Consider the following 21,582-nt stretch of genomic DNA (forward strand, 5'->3'; position numbering starts at 1 on the left):
CTGCTGTGATCGCCAGCACTAGTTGTTTTCGATTCCAATTCCAGCATCTACAGTGTTAGAAACAAGTTTAATAAAATTTAGATGAGACCATCAAAACTGGAAACAAGACAATTTAATGAACATTCAAACTAGTAGACAGTTATACTTTTGAGCTGCATGAGGTCATCTCTACCGACTCTGACATTACCCAATCTTTCTTATTGTATTCTACCACTACCCAGCTGCGCTCCGCCCTTATTGCCCCCTTTTCTCCAAGTTGACAACCTTTCCCTCTAAGTGCTGACATAAGGCTAAACTTGTATCTTGATGTTCTTTTACTTTGCTTGTAACATCTTCCATTGTTCATAGGTACATTCCATTCCTGAACATACGTTATGACAATGTATCTTTTCTTGCCTAGGTTTATGCGTTTCAGCTATCTCAGCTATTTTGCTGAGACTAAATTATTAAAAACATGATGATGATGAAAGAAATTATTTGCTTTAATAATTCTGCACTAAAGTTCAATTATCCACAATTATACATTAAAGATAAAGATACATTTCCCTAATGCTTGCCTAGCTGATATTTTTCCCTGTACTCCTTTTCTGCACATACACACTTACTTTTCTATATCTGCAAAAACAACACTTCCCCATTTCTTACATGCAGTAATTCACTCCTACGAATTTTTAGAGGATTTGACAAGGTAGATACAATGAGGCTGTTTTCTCTTGTGGGAGAGTGCAGCACCAGAGGGCATAATCGCAGAAGGGGTTGCACATTTCAGACAAAAGTGAAAAGGAATTTCTTATCTGACGATAGTGGATCTGTGAAATTCTTTACCACAGTGGGCTGTTGAGGCTGGGGTCAGCTGAGAATAACAGCATTTTAATCAGTAAGCATTATTGGGAAAAGCAGGAACGTGGATTTGAAGAATACCAGAATAACCATGATCTCAACTGAGTGGCAGAGTGACTCTATAGACTGAATGGCCTGCTGCTCCCATAACTTATGGTCTTATAATTCAAACACAACTGGCAAAAATATTACGACTTCGCTTTTAGCCGGTCAACTACACAACTAAACTGAGTTGTGGAAAAAATAAACGTTCAACATCAAACTTTACAAACATCAATTGAGTGAACTCCAAATGACAAAACAGAAACAGCACACCCAGCTGAAGTGAAATTCTTTACGATAGGCGAACGTCAGCCTTCTAGTAAATTAAACAGGATAGTCCAATTATAGAGAGAATAAATCTAATCCAGTATGAAAGAACACTTTAGGGAAGTTGTACATCAGAATATAGGGGCGGCACTAATCAATCCTTGTGCGCTTATTTAAAGCATTTGAACTGTCCTCGGCGCATTATGAAGCTCAACCAACATTTTTCAACCAACAGTGTCAAGATACTTGCAACTCAACGTCGCACTTACTGAAAGAGCACACCGTGCTGAAAAACATTTTGCGCAAAAAACATCTGCAAATCGTGGACAATTTGTACAGCTGTTCCGGTCACGCCATTCAGTCGCTTAAAAGCTCCAATTCTACTATTAAGACCTCATCCTCGAACAACTTCGTGGAGTCACCTTGTTTGAGGAAAAAACGATGTGCATCATACCGAAACGATTACAGCGCCCACCATCGTGGATGATCTTTCCGGACCACTGAATCTGCTCGCGGGGTATTGGGTCTGGGGGGAGGGTTAAACACGCACTCAACGGTTTGGAACGCTCGCCAATTCAAGCAGCGCTGAACATTCCATTTTGCCGGACAAAATTCCCATTTAAGGGAATAGAATGACTGACGTCACCCACACAGGGCATCAGGGATGGGGCGGGAGTTGACGGTGGAGAACAACAGTCTTCAACCGAACAGAAAGTCGGAAGTGGGAAGGGGCGGGAGGAAAAGCACCTGATTGATGGCTCGAGCGACCAATCAGTGGGTGCGAAACTCGACTGCGGCGATCGAGTGGTGATGCCATGTCGATTCACAAAGGGCGGGGCGGCGTGTGTGGATGGTGAAGGGAGAAAGGGGCGGGGAAGGAAAGGCGTTTACTCTGGAGACTTTCGAGGAGAAAGGGCTATTTGCGAGTGTTTGTGCACTGTGGGACGGAAAGTGGAGTTTTATTTGATAATCGTTCCTTTTTTTGCACGATCATATTCCTTTCTTTCATCTGTTTTACCTTGAATTTGAAAGCCAATTGTCAGTCGAGTTGCAACAATGCCTGTGTTTCACACGAAAACGATAGAAAGTATCCTGGAGCCAGTGGCTCAACAAATTTCTCATCTAGTGATTATGCATGAAGAGGGTGAAGTCGATGGGAAAGCAATACCTGACCTTACCGGTCCCGTTGCTGCAGTACAGGCAGCTGTCAGCAATCTGGTCAGGGTAGGTACTTTTTAATGTGCTTTGTTAAACCCCTAGGGGCGATTAATATACAGTAGATATGACTTTTCCCTAATTAGAAAGTCGTAAGATTAACAAAATGACTTTTTTTTCAATCCAAGTTGGAGAGAGGGAGAGAAATGTTTAATTTACAGGGTTAATGGAGTTCTTGCATGATGTAGTTAGTCGAGTCAGCGTGACAGTTTTTTTCGGTTGCAGTAGGTTTATTTGTTGCCCAAATAAGCCCACGTTATCAAATATGCATTGCACGTAAACAACTTGAGATTAATTTTGTTGCCCATCGTTGATATTCTTCCTCCAAGTTTGAGCTACAAAAACTCTTCAGTTGGGTGTGTGCTTTTTGAATGGCATCGTTATACTTCAAGATAGTTTCAATGGGTCTGCCACCTAGCTGAGGTTGGGTGTTGCAACTTTTTTCTGTCGGGCGACCTCTTATGCATGTTTAATAGTTTCATGTTTAATTGTTTAAACCAAACCCAATGAGAGTTTCGAAAGGCTTTGCTTTCCTCCTTCCCATCAGTTGAGTTTACCCCGTGGGAACAAATTTCTTGTACTGACTATTGCCAGTTTTTTCAGTTTGGAACTGATTTAGGAAAATCTCAACTTAAGTTTTCAAAATATACACAGTTAAAGCTTCCCTTTTTACCACGTGTGAAAACTAAGTTGGTTTGAGGTTTGGGGCAGGCTGATTTTTGTGACGACAGGAAGATGACATTGTCACACGTAACTGAACTGGTCTTGTATGGAATTTTACGCCACAAATTGTGACATTGCTTGGAGAATTGTAATGTGTTTGATATCTTTTGTGAATAGGAAATGGAGTAGTACTTTATTATGTGTCTTCAACTAGGCTGACACTTTTCAGTTCAAAAGTATAACTTTTGGGCATTGACAAACAGGATGTTTTGATAAGACACCATCTTCTTCACGTGTCTCTGATGAATTGACTAATGTGCAAACTGCATTTTCATTGGAATATAGCCATTTTTAGCCAAAAATGAGCAAGTGTGGAAGAAAAAAGATTTGCTTTCCTGTACCATTCTTAATTAGTTCTGTTTTACTAATATTTGAAGGTATCTTTCTTTATCAAAGATGATTAAAAGTACTACAAAGGAGCATTCTGAAACAAAATCAAAGACAAAGCCGGCAGAAGAGACAGTTCAGAGGATAGTAAAAGACTTATTCAATGGAACAGCAACAACCTACATGAAAGGTGCTAGATAAGTATAGTAAAACCTTCCAAGGCCCTGCACTGGAACATTATAAAGCAAATAGGTGTTACAATAAGCATGTTAGATGACATGAGCATAGACAACCCAATAGACAGATTTTAAGGAGGTCCGAAAAGAGGAAAGAGAGGCTGAGATGTAGGGATGAAATTCCCGAGCTTGGGTTCTCAGCAATTGAAAACATGTCCCCTGTTTTGGAGTCCTCGTTATTGATAGGAAAGTGCTAAAATTGAGACGTTCAATAGAACTTTTCCACACATTAGTTTGTTCTGAGTAAATCAATTAACATTTATAGTCTCAAGGTCTTTCTCTTAAATTCCTTGAAAACATTGCCACTGAGTCATGGAGCATGGAAGCAGATTCTTAAGTTCAACCAATCCATCGAGTCAGAGTTGTACAGCGTGGAAAGGGACCCTTCAGTCCAACTCACCAATGCCAAACAGATATCCTAAATTAATGTAGTCCCACTTGCTAGCATTTGGCTTATGTCCCTCTGAACCATTCGTATTCATATACTCATGCAGATGTCTTTCAAATGTTGTAATTGTACCAGCCTCCTTCACCTCTAGCAGTTCATTCCATATACACACCACCCTATGCATGAAAATGTTACCTTAGGTTCCATCTGTATCTTTCCCTTCTCAGCTTAAACCTGTGCCCTCTAGTTTGGACTCCCTTTTGTGGTTTAGTATTTGTCACGTATTTTAAGCCCACATTGAAGGGTTTGGATTCAAGATGAAGGTCAAGGAGAAGGCAAAGTGGAGAACGACTTAAATTTGAGCTCCTTTATAACACTATTTATTCTGTGTAAAGACTAAATTCTGTCACACATGCTATCTTGAGATATATTAGATTCCAGTCTTACTGTTAGAATCTGACCATAATCCCAAACTGAACTCGCCCTACCTGCCTGTGCTTAGCACATATCCCTTCGGATATTTTTTTATTCATGTACATATTTAAATGTCTTTTAAATGTTGCGAATGTACCCGTATCCACATTCCACACATCAACCACGCTGTGTTTAAAAATAATGTTGCTTCCATTTTTTTTCAAATCTTTGTCCTGTCACCTTAAAAATATGCCCCAGTTTTGAAATCTTCCACCATCGGGAAAAGACACTTGCCATTCACCTTATCTATACCCCTCATGATTTTATAAACCTCTAAGGTAACCTCTCTAATGTTAAAAGATTAAATTGTTCTATCTCTCTGGACATGAATGCAATGTTAAAGGGTTACACTTCTTCAGAAGCTGAACGTTCTGGAAGTGGATGGGGGTGACGTTCATGCAGGAATGTGGATGACTCCCACTTCATTTGTCAGCCATTTCCTATTACCATCCTGCTATTATCTAATTAAACTCTTTATTTAGTCCCTTCCATTCAGAAATGCTTTCATAGCCATCCCCCAGACAATCAAATTCGTTTGCATGATCGTTCACCCGATACTGAAGTGTATCGGACCTATATTGCCTGGGGAAATAGCGGAGCCAGAACTCGTTTGCCCCGGAGCTAGGGCATATCACACCTACGTTGAATTGGGCAGTCACTGAGTCAGGAAATCATTTGCATAATGATTTCCCAGGATTAGAGCTTTTACGTTTACATGATGTCTGAGGATGACCTCCCCTTACCAATGTACCTGGGGTAACTTGGTTGGGGGTGTGGGGGTGGAGAGGTAGTGGCCAGACTACCTGTATGCATTACCAACTGACCTGTACATAGGGATGTGTTTCCTTTGTTTGGGACCTCTTTTGACTCAACTTTGCACACCTGTGAAGCGTGTTAAAGGGGGTCACCTTGCTTGTACAGGTTTTAATAAACTTTAACTATTTGCAGAAGTTGGTGTGTGCGAATTGCATCTCATGAATGAAACCTCCTGGAAAATAACCTAACATCTCAACCACCTACACTGCAGTGAAAAACATCCCAGCCTATCCAGCCTCTCCTTATGACTCAAATCCTCTATTCCTCACAACATCCTGGTAAATCTCTTCTGCCTAATAATAATCTTCTCATAACAGGAGTCCAGAACTGGATACAGTACTCCAGAAGAGCTTGGTTTTGTTATAGAAGTAGATTAGAATGTGGAAAATATGCTTGCCTTTCTTTCCGCCAATGAAAAGACAGAGCAAGCTATTCACTGATACCAAACTGGGGAAAACTGGTGCATGAGTGACACTAAATTAAGAACACATCTGGAAACGTGAACCTTGAAAATCTAAAATTCAACACTCGTTACAAATTAATAACGGGAACATACTCAAACTTGCAGGATATCAACAGTGGCGTTCCTGAAGAAGGGCCTGTGCCCGAAACGTCGAATCTCCTGTTCCCTGGATGCTGCCTGACCTGCTGTGCTGTTCCAGCAATAAAGTTTCAACTCCCATAAGAATCCATGTTAGGGCCTCAGTTATTCATATTTATTAACAACTTGGATCGTAGCTTAGGAAGTCATATATCCCAATTTGCAGCTCACAAAAAGTTAGATGACATTATAGATAGCATACAATTTAGAAAGGCATTAGATTAGATTACATATAGTATGGAAACAGGCCCTTCGGCCCAACATGTCCACACTGACCATCCGAAGAGTAACCCACCCAGACCCATTCCCTTACCCTACACTTACCCATGACTAACGCACCTAACACTATGGGCAATTTAGCATTGCCAATTCACCTGACCTGCACATCTTTGGACTGTGGGAGGAAACAGAGCATCTGGAAGAAACCTATGTAGACGCAGCAAACAGACAATTGACAATGGTCATATGGTTGCCATGAGAGTTCACTGTTTTATTCACTGCAGATTTTAATTGTCCCCAGTACCTTAACCTGGGGTTCTGGATTACGCGTCCAGTGACATTGTCACTCTGCCACTGTTTCCCCTGAATGCTAATTGTGAAATGCTTTTGAATATTCTGAGATACTATCATAATGAAAGCTTGTTCTACATTCCTTCCTTTGCTCACCTTTCCAATGAATTTATCCTCTTGCTGTTTTGGTATGTTTTGTACACTACCAAGTTTACAATTGTTGTCCCGGTTCTCCCCCCTCCTGTCAGTCATAGCAAAGTGCTCAGATGCAGTACAGTTTTACCTCCTCCATCTTTATTCTGGGCCCTGGAGGGAGAGAGAACAATTGTCCATGTGCACAGATACCTGAGTTCACTGTTTTATCTGGAACAGCAGTTTGTCAATGAATTATATAGTCATTTTACAGGGAGGAGCATCCAGATCAGGCAACATACATATTAATTGGGTGACCGCTACAATCAGTGAGCGTCAGTCGTAAAGATTAAGCCATTTGCTGTTACACAATGAATAACTGACTTCACATAATGAATACTTTTCACCTTGTTAAACTGACCTCACATATTGAATGCTACCTAATATTGTTAAATGGCTCGACATTATGACTGCTTTTCCACCTTGTTAACCATTACCCTTGCCTCCAGCATCCTATTGTTAACTGTAAGTTCTTATCTGATCTGAGTCATGCTCTGCTGAGCCTCTTTTTCACAAAATTCAGAGCTTCTCTCTCTCTCTCTGCCTGCTTATACCCTATATACATTCTTAAAGTTGGTTTCTGTATCTCTTAGCTCATACATGTACTTGGTTGCAGGACAGTATTTCCTCTACTTGCTTAATGCAACTGACGTGTCTCTTGTTCTTTGCCTCACACCCACACTCCTATTTCCTCCTGGTGTCTTCTGTGTTGTTCTGTTTTAGTTTTGTTTGCATGGAAGTTGTTGAATTGTCTAAAGGTCCAAATGAGCTACTTATTTGGGAATTCCTCAATCTATTTGTACAATGCTCAAAAGAAATGGCCGTATGTTAAGCTTGATATTCTGTCAAAGTCCATGATGCCTGATTCTTCCTAAGCAGTTGCTTAATTGAAGCCTGCATTTCATAATGGTTTACTGAATTGATGTTTACTGAAATGATGCCTACATTTTATAGTGGTCAGATTTTGTCAAATATCCAAAGTAACAAGATCAGTTTCCTGATTGGGTGCTATTTTGGAAAGCAAGTTTGCAACTCCTGATTTTCCTCATGTTAATTTGAATGGAAAAATTGATGGTTGCATGTTTTTTGCTTCGTGAGGAGTGTTATGTGCTGGTGCTGCTCTCTGACACTCCAAATTACTTTTTTTTTTCTAATAAATAGATACCCTGAAGAAATTTTGATGTTCTGTGTTGGTAAATTCTTTGGTCACCTTTATTGTTCCTGTAATTCTAACATTATGTCATTCATTTTGGGGTGGGTGGGGAAATGACAAGAAACTTGGTGTTAACTAATGTATTTTTGGGTATGGGTTTGGTATTTCATTTGATCTTAGGGGAAAAACATTACTGTAAAAGTTAGCATAAAAAATTTTAACATCAGAAATTGTTTTGGAGCATTAATAATTTGAAGCTTATTATAATATTGGAATTTTGATGTAAAAAGCAAATGTTTAGGTAATGAGGTCAAATGTCTTGTTTATGTTGCAGAAAGCAGTTTGTAGAAGTGAGTACTGGGAAGAGGCAGGTCTATTGTGAATTCTCTTGGAGTGCTATCCATTTAAATTGAATGTTCTTGATCTCTAAAATGATTGTTCAACTCACATGATTACTATTAAGTTTGTGATTGTAGTTGAATACAACAGAATATCATTCCCAAGACTGGATTCTGGTTTTTGCATAGAAAATGTTGAAATAAAAATTACATTTCTTAAATTAGGATGCATAGTAAATTTAAAATTTATTGTCTTTAAATAATTAGACCTTTTAACATGGCCACACTATTTTGCAGCAAAAAACAGATTGGTTGCCAACAAATTTATTACAGCCACTTCCTAGTTCATGGTTCATGGCACTTTCTTGACCAACTAAAGTGTACATACCTTGTATAAAATTTTAAATCATTTAGTAGTACAGAAATTGAATTTTGCTGAGAAACTATTGTCAAAGCTTTTCATCTTGTGTTCATCAGGACAATTTGAAAGAATAGTAAATTAAGGGGAAAACTGGCATTTATCCTGTCTTAGATGAGAGTGATGATTGGGATACAAGTGGACTGGCGGACAGTTGTTGCCCTGGTGAGTGATTCAGTTAATAGGGATGGGTTGGGTAAATTCATTGAAGTGTTGAATCAGTCATGATTGTATTAAATGGTGGTACGGGGGAGGTGGTGGTGAAGTGGTAATTCTTCTATAATGCGATGGTTGCATTCTTGTGTACCCCCACGTTCTAGAAAAATCGTGTTTTCGAAACAGCACTTAAAATGTTGGCAATGTAATCATGTTACAGCCAACCCATCCTAAAAGTTTGCGGTTTAGAGACAGTGTCCTCAATTTGTAAATTGTGTTGCAGTGAATTTGTGTTAATGAAACATGCGTTGCAGACAAATGACCTGTAATATAATTGCCTCGCAATCTACAACCCCATACCAACTTTGAGAATGTGGGTTCAAATCCAGCAGATAATGAAATTAAAAGTCAAAAAGAATCTTGAATGATGGCGCAGGGTCCATGGACAAAATGGGCCTCCTTCTGTTCCTATGATATTTCAATGCCAGGCTTTGATTAAATTTTAAGCCAGGCTGCAACAAAGGTTTTTTTTTAGCATTGCTTTGAAAGAAAAAATTGTCTCTCAAATGCCAGTTTAAATGTCCTGGAATCCTGTGCAATAAAGGCCGATTTATTCAATCAGCATGGATTACTGGTCCGGGTTATATGGTCATTTAGCATTAAAGATTTTGCACGAACACTACTTTGAGAAATCATTTTAATTACCAATCTTTGTGTGTTTTCATTTCTTGTCAGTGCTGATAATGTACAGCCTATTGTTCACTGCTGTATAACTTGTATTGTCTATAAGACCTCATCACTAGATCATTGGGGGCCAGACATGAGAGGTGTGTGTTGGGACCCGGGGCGGGGGACACTTTCTAACTTAGTTGGTTAAAAATCTCAACACCAGCCAACAGGTTTATTTGGAAGTAATAGCTTTCAGAGCACTGCTTCTTCAGGTGATTTTTAACTTTGTCCACCTGTGTCCAACACCGACCCCTCCACATCATAACTTAGTTAGATCATATAGGCCTAGTACTTTGACTAACAATTGCAAACTTAAAAGACAAAAGAATGAACACCTCCTAATTATGTAAGTAGACCGGATAGGTGCTCTAAATCCCATCAGAAGTAGAAGCCAGCATTTAACACATTAATTGAGCTCCTGTCTCCCAGGACAGGAGCCCTTCAAACCTTTGTGTACTAGAGATAAAAATGTAATACCATAGTAATGAAATTTTAATGAATGTAATAACTGTGTGTAAAGGGGCTCTTGTATAAACTGTATTTCAGGATTCTATTGTCTCCTTGAACTTGTGTTGTTATTACTGAATAAAGGGGCTATTTTCACCACTCACCGGTTTCAACTGTTATTTGAATACAATCCCATTGATATTCGGGACTTTTAGTTTGTGATTTAACCAAACAGCCATGTTTATTTTGTGCAAGGCCAGAGATGTAAATAATTTTTTTCCCATTTGGGCCACTTAGCAGCACCATGAAACAACTTTTGATTTTGTGTTACTCGATGCAGAACTAAACACTGCCAATTTCCATATGACACTGTGGATCAACATTTGAGCATAACAAAGGGTACATCAACTTTTTGTTGTCTATGATTTGTTAACCCTGTGATAATGGACTCCTTGTCACAAGAATTTGAGTGAGACCACCAAAATCAAGATAGCTCAAGACTTTCTAGCCTGGACATGTAGGACTCTTGTTATTGATTATATTTCAACTCTCGTCTTCATGGTGAAAGGCCACTCAGACCCTTGGTATCGCCATTCTTCTGGCTTGGAAATAGTATTGAAACCTCGAATTTAGTGGAATGAATATGAATATTACTTATTTGCACATTGAATTTAATATTGTGCAAATAATGTATAGTGATGCTGAAAATAGCTTAATGTGGCATATATTCATAGAACTCTTTGGGCAAATGTATAAAATTACTCCTCCTTCAGTCATCTAAAACTTGTTGATAGATCTTGTAGACCTCAGGTTTTGTTCATTCTTGTGAAAAGGCTTGGCTAATTACTGTAGTTGTAATTACCAGACTTTGAGAGAGAGACAGTATGTGGACAGAGCATGGAAAGGGATGTGAGCAAATGGTTGGCTGTCAACTATACAAAAATTCATGACATGGGTACACATACAAATTTCCTGTGCCTTGTGAAAGCCTGGAAGTGAGTATTTGGTTTGGGAATGTTTGTATGTTGCTAAAACATCACTTTACATTCTTGTACTTTGAATTGTGGAAAATGTGTACTTAAGTTAAAAGATACATAGTGATTAAGACCATGCACAAATTGGGAGTATGAACTCGTCATTAGTTCATTATTCTTTTCCTTCCAAGTCTTCATAAGGTTACTCTTGATCTATGGTCAAGTTTGCGATGATATTTACACTTTTCCATGTAAAATTATTGTTTGAAAACTGCAAGTTGGTTATTTGATTACTTTTAGAGTCATAAAGATGTGCAGCATGGAAACAGACCCTTCAGTCCAAATTGTCCATGCTGACCAGATATCCTAACTTAATCTCGTCCCTTCTGTTAGCACTTGGCCCATATCTCTCTCAACCCTTCCTATTCATGTCCCCATTCTTTTAAATGTTGTAATTTACTAGAAAGTCTTGAGCTATCTTGAGTCTCCACCATTTCATCCGGCAGCTCATTCCATTCACACATCCCCCTTTATGTGAATAAATTACCCCTTCGGTCTCTTTTCAATCAATCCCGTCTCACCCAAACCTCTGACCTCTAGTTCTGAATTCCCTCTCCCCAGGGAAAAGACCTTTGTGTATTTATCCTATCCATGTCCTTGTGATTTCATAAAGCTCTATAAGGTCACCCCTCAGCCTCTCCTGTAGGGAAAACAGCCCCAGCCTATTCAGCCTCTTTTTATTCAATCTCAAACTTAGCTAAGATGAAAATGCTGCTAATGGCACAACACATCAGCATGAAGTTAAAGCGACTAGGTAGATTTTAGCTCTTCTGTTACATTTTTTTTTGCTAAGCTGTCAAGATAATTCCTTTGGAAAAACAGATTGCTGCTAATTGCTTCCTGAGTAGAGAGCAGTTAGGGAAATCTATTTATGAGAAGTTATAGGCTCATTTTCAAGTGCAATTTATGAATACATCCGGGTAATGTGTTCACATTGCCAATCTGATCTCCATTGTCCAGTTAGGATTCAGTAAACATTGTTCCTTTATTGATGACACTCTGGTTTCTAAGTTTTCAAACTCTTTTCTCAACTAAGCAGATTACAGAATTTAAATCTGTTAGTACTTGATTTTTCATCTCCATTTTTATCAATTTTTGGTTTGAAGCTTTTAACTGTGAGCTGAGAGCTGAAAGGCGACCTTTGGATTGTGAAAATCTGCTTTTTTTTTCAAAAACAAACACACAATCTTATTTGTTTTTGAGGCCAGGCATGAAAGTCAAACTCTATAGACTCTTCAACTCCAGAGTGGCTGCAAGTTTAACCAGATAGCAGATGTTTGGCCATTAACAAGGTCACTGGGAACTGGCTTCAGCAAGTCTGGGAGAGAACATGGTAAACAGAGGGGCTGTAGATTTTGGAACTGTTTTGCAATTGAGAATTTCTGAGAGGAGTTTGGCTCTTGATGTAAAAGCACAACGACGTTAAAACTACTGAAAGTTGAGAGAATAGAAAATAATTTTAATTGAATATTCGTAATCGTAAATTGGAAAAGGGGGCATTGATTTTTCTGAGGATGTTGATCAATCTGGCCAATCTGTGTTTGTCTGTCTTGTGTGAGAATGGAGATTTAAACCCTAGACATTAATTAGATGACTTTATTGTTTAACTTTAATCTGTTAAAGTTGCAGTATTTTAGTAAATTAAGTCTTTTGTTTAAGTTGTAAACCTGGTATCTAGTATCAATTATTCACAAAGGCAACGGCTGGTTCGTCAAAAAGACTGGTTAGGAACCATTGGCGTCAATTTTCAGTGTCTTTGAGTGTTTATTATGTTGAGAATACAAAGGTAAGGAGACTGATTTGATTTGACTGTCTCTGTGTCATAACAAATTATGTAAAATGTGACTTAACAGGGTGCTGCCTCCTTCATTGGTCCATTATAAAATTTGATAAGTTGGACGGTTCTAACTGGATACACTCTGATTTACTCCTGGCTGCCTTTTTTACTATGAAATGCAGTGATTCAAAAGAAACCCTTTCAGCATTTAATAGAAATTGCAACTAACGATTAGTCTTGATTCTAAATTCATGACAAATTTTGCTCGAAGTATTCAGAAACTTAAACTCTTGGCAATTCCTTTTTGGCATTTGGTTGATAAAAGGGAGTTCTCAACCACAATATATTGATTGTTACCACTGCATGCCAATCTTTTAAAGCCATCATACTTGCGTAAGCAGTTGTGCCGCACCCAGCTATTAGAGGGTTGATATGGTTGGTTTTGAAATGGTATTATTAATCCCAATTATTCATCCCCCCCCCCCCCCCCCTGCATGTGAATCACTTCAAATGTTTCGAGGAAGTCTGGACAGTGCAGCATTTGATATGTATAGCCTTCAAATAAATGTTATTTGGTAAATAATTGTCTGTGCTTAGCTTGTTAGCATGGAGCAGTGAGGAAAAGCTGCTATAGTATAACTCAAGATAGAGCACTTGAAAAGATTCAAGAAATGAAGAGTTTGGATAATGTTGAGGGCACTGCGTGTATGGGATACATATTATGTCCTTTGCTCACAATGGAGTCTCAATAGAGAATCATATTGGCATCCATGCCACTGGACCAAGGCCTTATTCAGACAAATGGTGGCTGGTGTACGACGGTCATCCCATGTTGAAAGAATGCATACACTGGTATCTTCCACCCTTCAAAACAAAGTTCGGAACCTGGAACTTGAGAACCACTCATAGAAGACCCAACAGTGACAGAACAGAATAGCATGCTGCTAATGACTGGGGACTCCAACATTACTAGCCGAAGTAAGACCCAGAAGGGATGGGAAGACCAACTCCATGAACAAGATGGTGATTAGATTTTCTTTTGGAAGAGTAAATTGGAAGAACCATGTCCCCTCAAAGCAGTTGGCTTTTGCATTAAAAACAAACTAGCTGAACATCTCGGAGGTTCCTTCAGTGAGGCAAAGAAGCACCTCAACCCTTCAGCTCACTCTCTTGCCCAGAATGAGTTCACTTTTAGTCCTTTGTGTGTGCACCCTAATATTGGACTCTATAGACAAGTCTAAAGAGAAATTTTGTGCCAGCCTCCAAGTTCTGACCATGAGTTAGAGTGTGACAAGGTGATCCTCCTTGGTGACTTCAATACCAGAGTTGGAAATTTTTATTATTTACAAGCTAAGTATCATAAACTGGCAAGTGGGTTTACTTAGCTAAAGAACTGGTGACATGACAAATTCTAGACATTATTTATGTGGTTTTACACAATCGAGGAAAGCTTTGGAATGAATTTGCATCTCTGGTAGAGAACAGGCAAAGAGAGACAAATTAGGCTCTGCCTGTCTCTGTCACATCAGTGAAATCAAAACACAAAAATCTCAGAAGATTCAAGGCAGAGAAGTAGAGGTTGGCGATATGGCCTTCAGCAAGACATCGGACAAGATGCTGCATGATAGACGGATTTTAGCAAGGTTAAATCACATGGAATCCATGGGGAGAGAGCCAACTGGATACAAAATTAGCTTCAAGGTACGAGACAGAGTAGTGATAGAGAGTTGTTCTTTTGGATTGGAGGCCTTTGTCCAGCAGTGTGCTGGAAGGATTGGTACTGTGTGCACTGCTTTTTCTCATTGATATAAATGGATTTTAATGTGAATATAGGAGTAAGTTTGCAGAATACATGAAAATAGGAGGTGCAGTGGACAGCAAAGAAGGTTAACTCAGGCTACAACAGGACCCTGATCAGATGGACCAAAAAGTGGCACATGGAGTTTAATTAAGATGATAAATTAATTGAAGAAGCAAGTCAGGGCTGAATTTGTACACTTTATGATAAGGTCCTGGGGAGTGTTGCTGAACAAAGGGACCAAGGGGATGCAAGTGTATAGTTATTGTGTCAGATGTACAGCAAGGAAACAGACCCTTTGGTCCAACTTGTCCATGCCAACCAGATATCCTAACCAAATCTAGTCCTATTTGCCAGCACTTGGCCATGTCCCTCTGAAGCCTTCCTATTCGTATACCCATCCAGATGCTTTTTAATGTTGTAATTGTACTAGCCTCTACCACTTCCTCTGGCAGCTCATTCCATATGTACACCACCCTCCGTGTGAAAAAGTTGCCCCTTCGAACCTTAAATCTTTGCCCTCTCACCTAAACCTATGCCCTCTAGTGGTGAGCCCTGCAGTGTCGGAGGCTGACAGGTGACCCATCAGGGGCATGGACAGGATAAATAGACAGTCTTTTCCCTGGGGTGGGGGAGTCCAGAAGTAGAGAAGCAGCTAAGAAGACACAACAAGCAGGAAAATGCATTTATGAATGGAAAACAAGACCAAGATGGTGCAGGCTTGAGTGATATTTAGCTTGTGGTTCCTTGAAAGTTGATAGATAAAGCTAGGCCTATACCTGTAGGGGACACTGGATGCCTCCTAGCAGAGTGCTTTAGGGAACATCTCTGGGACACCCACACCAATCAACTACACTGTCCTGTGGCCCAACATTTCAACTCCCCCTCCCACTCTGCCGAGGACATGGAGGTCCTGGGCCTCCTTCGCCATCGCTCCATCACCACCAGACACCTGGAGGAAGAATGCCTCATCTTCCACCTCGGAACACTTCAACCCCAGGGCATCAATATGGACTTCAACAGTTTCCTTATTTCCCTTTCCCTCACCTCACCCAGTCCTACCTACCTATCTTCTTTTCCACCTATCCACTCTACCCTCCTCCCTGACCTATCACCTTCATCCCCTCCCCCACTCACCTATTGTACTCTATGCTACTTTCTCCCCACCCTCCTCATTTATCTCTCCACCCTTCAGGCACTCTGCCTGTATTCCTGATGAAACGTCAATTTGCCCGAAACGTCAATTTTACTGCTCCTTGGATGCTGCCTGAACTGCTGTGCCTTTCCGGCACCAATAATCCAGAATCTGGTTTCCAGCATCTGCAGTCATTGTTTTTACCCTATACCTGTAGTATGGAAACTTGGATCTATTGTTCACAAAACCATTAGCTGTTAGGAACTGCTATGCAATGTAAGGTGAACTTTGAACTCTAAGGGGAAAACCAGTTGGAAGCTAAAGGAATGAATGCAGAATTCCTCAATACAAACCTTGCTGCAATTTGAGTTCTGCCGAGAGTCAACTTGGTTGCAAGTTGAAACCAAAGATTTTTTTAAAGTCTTTTTTTAAGTCTGTGTGCAAGAATCACTTGGAGGCCTTTACTGGAGTCTTGAAACCCAGTGTCTTGAGATTTTCAAAGAAAATTGGAGAATTGTCTAGTTGAAACATAATGGAAGGCTCACCATTAAATCATCAGTTGACAAGGTGCTACATAACTGACTGAACCAGGAAATTAGAATCCAGCGGTCTGGGGGTAGTGTATTAGTTTGGATAGTAGATTGGCTGACTGCTAGAAAGCAGAGTCGTGATAGATGGGTCCTTCTCTGGATGGGCTGCTGCAGGGTTCAATTCTTGTACCTCAATCATTTACAGTCTATATAACTGTAAATAATCTCTGCAGGGACAGAGTGTAACACAGCAAAATTTGCAAATGATTCTAAAATAGCTATAAAAGCAGGCTGTGATGAGGACCTAGAGTTCACAGTTCGATATTGATAGGCTAGGAAAATCGGCCAGAATCTGCCAGATGAAGGTAAGTGTAGATAAGTGCAAGGTTGTCCAGTTTGATCAGAAAAATACAAGACAAACATTTAGATAACTGGGAAGTAGATTCAAGGTGAGCCAGTGCAGAGGGATATGGGTGTCCTTGTGCATAATCTCCAAGTGAGTACACAGGTGCAGCACACAAAGGCAAATGATCCGAGCATTTATTGCAAAACGACCGGATTAAAAAAGCAAATGAGTCTTAGTTGGGGTATTGTGTCCAGTTTTGGTCACTTTACTTGAGCAGAGATGTGGTGGCACTGGAGGCAGTTCAGGGGAGGTTCACAAGGTTGATTCCAGGAATGAAAGTGTGTCATATGCTGATTGATAAGGTAGACATCAAACAGATTGTCCCACAAGGGAAACATCTCAAAAGACCATGGAATGTAGAGTGAGAAGAGGTAGGTACAAAACTGAGATGAAGAGAAACTACTTCATGCAGAGAGTTCTGTATCTGTGGAACTCACTGCCCCAGAGCGCAGTGGAGGCAGAATTAAGTAATAGATTAAAGAAAGATATAGATGTGTTTCTGATGAAAAATAGCATAAACTGCTGAGGGGAGCAGGCAGGAAAGGGGACTTGAGACCAGAATATGATCATAGTGAATGCAGAGTGGGCTCACGAGGCTGAATTGCCTATTCCTGCTCTTGATTCTTGTGTTCCTACGTAAATCTTGTATCTTGGAGAATAACTGAAACATTGAAGAGAAATTGAAGTTGACTGTGAAGAATTGTGACATACACCTTTTATTCCAGGAAAGATTAGTTAACCTTCCAAATTTTCTAAGGTAAGTGAGTTCTTTGGCAAGTGAAGGGGTAATTACAATGTAGGACTATGAAAGTGTACAACTATATAAGCCACAGTGCCATGTTTCTTTGGAAGTGTATTCTGTTTTAATAGTTGACCGACAAGGTGTGTAACTTGGTGGCCTATTGTTTTTTTGTTGGTTTTTGAAATTTCTTTATATATTAGTGACTGTCCCAGAGGATTGTTACAATGTTTTCACCTTTTTAAATAAGGTGATTAGCTCCATCTATCATTGTTCTTCATTTTAAAACAAAATGAAAATACAGGAACACCTAAGTGAATTCAAAAAGTTGTTCCAGAATTTTGCTTATGAAGGGATGTGATGGTACGAGAAATGTCTGCTCAGGATACCCAGTAGAAACAAGATTATAACATGCTGTTCTTGTTTTGCATACATGTAGAGCTCGTTCATCTCCGTCAACTGATCAGATCACAACCCTGCAGATAGTGAAGTGGCTTGTCTGCATGCAACAAGATCCAGATAGCATTTCAGTTGTAAACTGATAAGTGGCAAATAACATGTACACTCTGCTAGTGTCAGGAAAGGATCCGCTCCATTAAGTGAGAATCTCGTTATTTTGCTGTGACATATGACAAAAGCATCACTTCTTCCTTCCTGCATGCTGTCCATCAACATCCTGTGGTTTGGTGAGTGGGTGACTTTAAGTTTAAAACCCATGTACCTCCATCAACATCCATGAGTGTTAATTGGTTTGACCTAGCCTTGGACAATCAAAAGTGGTGGGGTAGTTAAATCCTCAACCATGACTGTGGAACCGATTTAAGTATTAAGTTTTGCATGGACAAGAAAACCTGCTCTTCATATCCTTCCACTTTGTTTTCAGCTGTTCAATGCTGCTTGGAAAGCACTTCGAGTAGCAAGGTGATAGAATGTACTTTGGTTTTGGAGCTTCATCATAAACTTCACTGGACCAACTGTTTCAGTTCTGTTGCGACAAATGCAGACCAGCTCAAAGGCTGGCAATTCTGCAACATGTAACTCGGCAACTGACTTCCAAAGTCTAACCCATCATCAAGGCATGCATCAGGACTATGGTGGAATTGACTACATTTGCCTCAGTGAATGCAGCTACAACTGAGCTCAGCTAAATCCAAAACACAGTAGTCCACTTGATTGGTGTTACCATCTTCAGCATCCTAGAGATGTACAGCATGGAAACAGATGCTTCAATCTAACTCATCCATGCCGACCTGATATCCTAACTTAGTCTAGTCTTATTTGCCAGCCCTTGGCCCATATCCCTCTACACCTTTGGTATTCATATACCCATCCAGATGCCTTTTTAAATGTTATAATTGTACCAGCCTCCTCCTCTTCCTCTGGCAGCTCATTGCGCACACGCACACACCGCCCTCTGGATGAAGAAGTTGCCTCTTAAGTCACTTTAAAAATTTTCCCCTCTCGCCCTAAACCGATGCCCTCCAGTTCTGGACCCTCTCTCCACCCCAGAGAAAAACCCTTGTCTATTTGTCCTATCCATGCACCTCATGGTTTTATTAATGTCTATAGGGTTACCACTTGTTTAAATATTTATTTGAGATGGCTCAGGGAATCCCTGATGGACTCGACCTATAGCTCCTCTTGATTCGTTCTGGAGATCATACTCTGTGATAGTCTGGAATATAAAATTCTTACAATTTAGTTTAAATTATTACCTTTAATGCTTGTGGTAAATAAACGTTACACTATATCATAGCTCAAGCCTGGCTTGTAGGTATCTAAGGTTCCAAAACCATTAGCAGAGGAGCAGTGCCAGCTCTTATGCCGAAGAGCTCTCTCAGGCTATTCCCTTTATTGCTGCAAACAAACTGTCTTTATACAGAATTTGGAAATAAAATTACAAAAATGCCACATGTCCTTAATCAGATAAGCAGCAATAAAATGGCAAAAGCAGAGGAAGAGAAACTCATTGACATGTCGAGTACGCTTAACTAAGTAAACTACGTGCACATCAAAGTGGGAAACCTTGATCCAGCCAGGGCAAATGGTCAATTTGCATTGGGTAGTACATCATAGTGAGACACTAATCTAACTATGTGGAAAAAGCTCATGGCATCACCTCGCTCAGCGAACCTGTCCAGTATCATTATCCTACAAAATAGCTTTTTCTTTTAAAATGATCTTAGATTCCCAAAATACAAATTAAATTCATAACATTCACGAATCTCACTCCCGGGAACAACACACCAACATTCAATCCATGACAAACCAATCAAATAAGATCGTAGAGTTAACTTTTCACCAACTCCTGATCGCGCTCTTGTGCGCTCTTGCGCACTCTTGCTGTATGCCTTGAACCCTTCAGACAGTGAATGTAATTTACAAAGGAATGCTCTCGCTCTGTCACTCACTCACGTAAACATTCTCCAACTTGCTTACTATGTCAGTTTTTAACTAGCCTGTCAGGATATGAATTTTGTTAAGAGTCTTTGATATAATCCAGCAATTTAATTATTCTACATCCTATTGTGAAATATGCGGTTTCGGCATGAGAAGGAAGTACTGCCACAAGTTGCACAAGTGAACAAATTTTATCGCCTTATTTACAGTGATCCATTGACACTAGAACTGGTGCCCTCAGTTCTTCTGAACAAGCACTTTCAGCAAATGTGTTACATTTACAGCAACATAATTTCTCACCCTCAGCCTCCGCTCCAGGGAAAACAGCTCCAACCTATTCAGCTTCTCCCGGGAGCTCAAATCCTCCAATACTGGCAACATCCTGGTCAATCTTTTCTGAACCCTTTCAAGTTTCACAACATCCTTCAAATAGAAAGGAGACCAGAATTGCACGCAATATTCCAAAAGAGGCCTAACCAAAGTCCTGTACACATGCAACATGACCTCCCAACTCCTATACTCTGTGCTCTGTCCAATAGAGGCAAGCAAAACACCATGCCACCTTCACTCTCCTAACTACCAGTGACTCTACTTTCAAGGAGCTATGAATTTGCACTCCAAGGTCTCTTTGTTCATCAACACTCCCTAAGACTTATACACTTAGTGTATAAGTCCTGCTAAGATTTGCTTTCCCAAAATGCAGCTCCTCTCATTTATCTAAATTAAACTCCATCTGCCACTTCTCGGCCCATTGGCCCATCTGATCAAGATCCTGTTGTATTCTGAGGTAACCTTTGCTGTCCACTACACCTCCAATTTTGGTGTCATCTGGAAACTTCGTAGCTGTACCTCCTGTGTTCACATCCAAATCTGTTTATATAAATGATGAAAAGCAGTGGACCCAGCACCAATCCTTGTGGCACTCCACTGGTCACAGGCCTCCAGTCTGAAAAACAACCTCCACCATCACCCTCTGTCGTCTTCCTTTGAGCCAGTTCTGTATCCAAATGGCTTGTTCTCCATGAGATCTAACTTTGCTAACCAGTCTACCATGAGGAATCGATTTTTAAAATAAAAACTAAACTGCTGGATATGGCTGTATCCTAGCAGTATCGTCATTTCAAAGATTAAAGCTTGTTTTCAATTGAATGTGGCCTTACTTTCATGTTTTCCAGTCTAGGTTGCCCATTTGTTGTATTGAAAATGTCTGTTTCATGCATCATATGTGCCAGATGTAACCAAAGAGCCTTACTTTGTTGAAACCTTCACTATGTGACTGGTATTATTCATGAAACAATTGGCTACTGTTTTTGAGGGGGTCACTGGAAGGAAATTGGTGTTCTGTCAAACTGAGAATCAAGAGAGTGGAATTCAGAATGGAATATTGAAACATGGCTTGGGGTGTATTAATAGTATTTGTTTTCTTTTATTTTATAGTGTGGTATGTAATGCTTACTCCTGAGAGGGCATATGCATTGAGCTGCAACTATATGCTTATGTTTTTAGGTGATACTTGTACAAGCACAAGTTGTGAGCATTGCTGATCACTTGTAGCAACATTTGAGCAGTTTTGCTTGATAGAATGTTTCAAGTACTTTTAAGAACTATTTTTCACACGTCTAGACAAATCAGTTTGCTTTTAATTTTCTTATTGGGAACAACAAAAGTTCAAGTTTCCTGTTTCATAATGGTGTTCTGTTTCTGACACAGGTGAAATAACTGATCTTTAATACTGTTGTTTGGTTTACTTCAGTTAAATATACAAATATTGATTCCCTAAAACTACTGTATTGAGGTATTCTAAGCATTTCATGACATCAGTACAGTAAGATGCAGCAATGAAAGTTGAATTGTATAATCGACTGTAGAGTTGTGCTTTGTACTTAATTGA

At 39.8% G+C, this 21,582-nt stretch overlaps 2 protein-coding genes across 6 annotated transcripts in view; one reads left to right on the plus strand and one right to left on the minus strand.

Moving 5' to 3' along the window:
• The window catches only part of chuk (component of inhibitor of nuclear factor kappa B kinase complex), a 172,974-nt gene extending 171,130 nt beyond the window's left edge, over positions 1-1,844 (minus strand). Inside the window, exons 1-2 of one of the 4 annotated variants that reach the window (XM_087982463.1) lie at positions 1,572-1,844; positions 1-47 (exon numbers count right to left, since the gene is read on the minus strand). In XM_087982463.1, the coding sequence (XP_087838589.1) occupies positions 1-47; positions 1,572-1,601 (77 nt within the window). In that variant the 5' untranslated portion in view covers positions 1,602-1,844. The other 3 variants (XM_087982462.1, XM_087982464.1, XM_087982465.1) reach the window with 3 other exon arrangements.
• A 203-nt stretch (positions 1,845-2,047) lies between these two features.
• The window catches only part of LOC122541727 (vinculin), a 120,556-nt gene continuing 101,021 nt past the window's right edge, over positions 2,048-21,582 (plus strand). For both annotated transcript variants that reach the window (XM_087982277.1, XM_087982276.1), the window contains exon 1: positions 2,048-2,373. In XM_087982277.1, the coding sequence (XP_087838403.1) occupies positions 2,206-2,373 (168 nt within the window). In that variant the 5' untranslated portion in view covers positions 2,048-2,205. The remainder of the gene's footprint in view (positions 2,374-21,582) is intronic.

This window comes from Chiloscyllium plagiosum, unplaced genomic scaffold (assembly GCF_037043375.1).
Source record: "Chiloscyllium plagiosum isolate Xiang-an unplaced genomic scaffold, Cpla_swu_hap1 HiC_scaffold_43, whole genome shotgun sequence".
NCBI classification, from domain to species: domain Eukaryota; kingdom Metazoa; phylum Chordata; class Chondrichthyes; order Orectolobiformes; family Hemiscylliidae; genus Chiloscyllium; species Chiloscyllium plagiosum.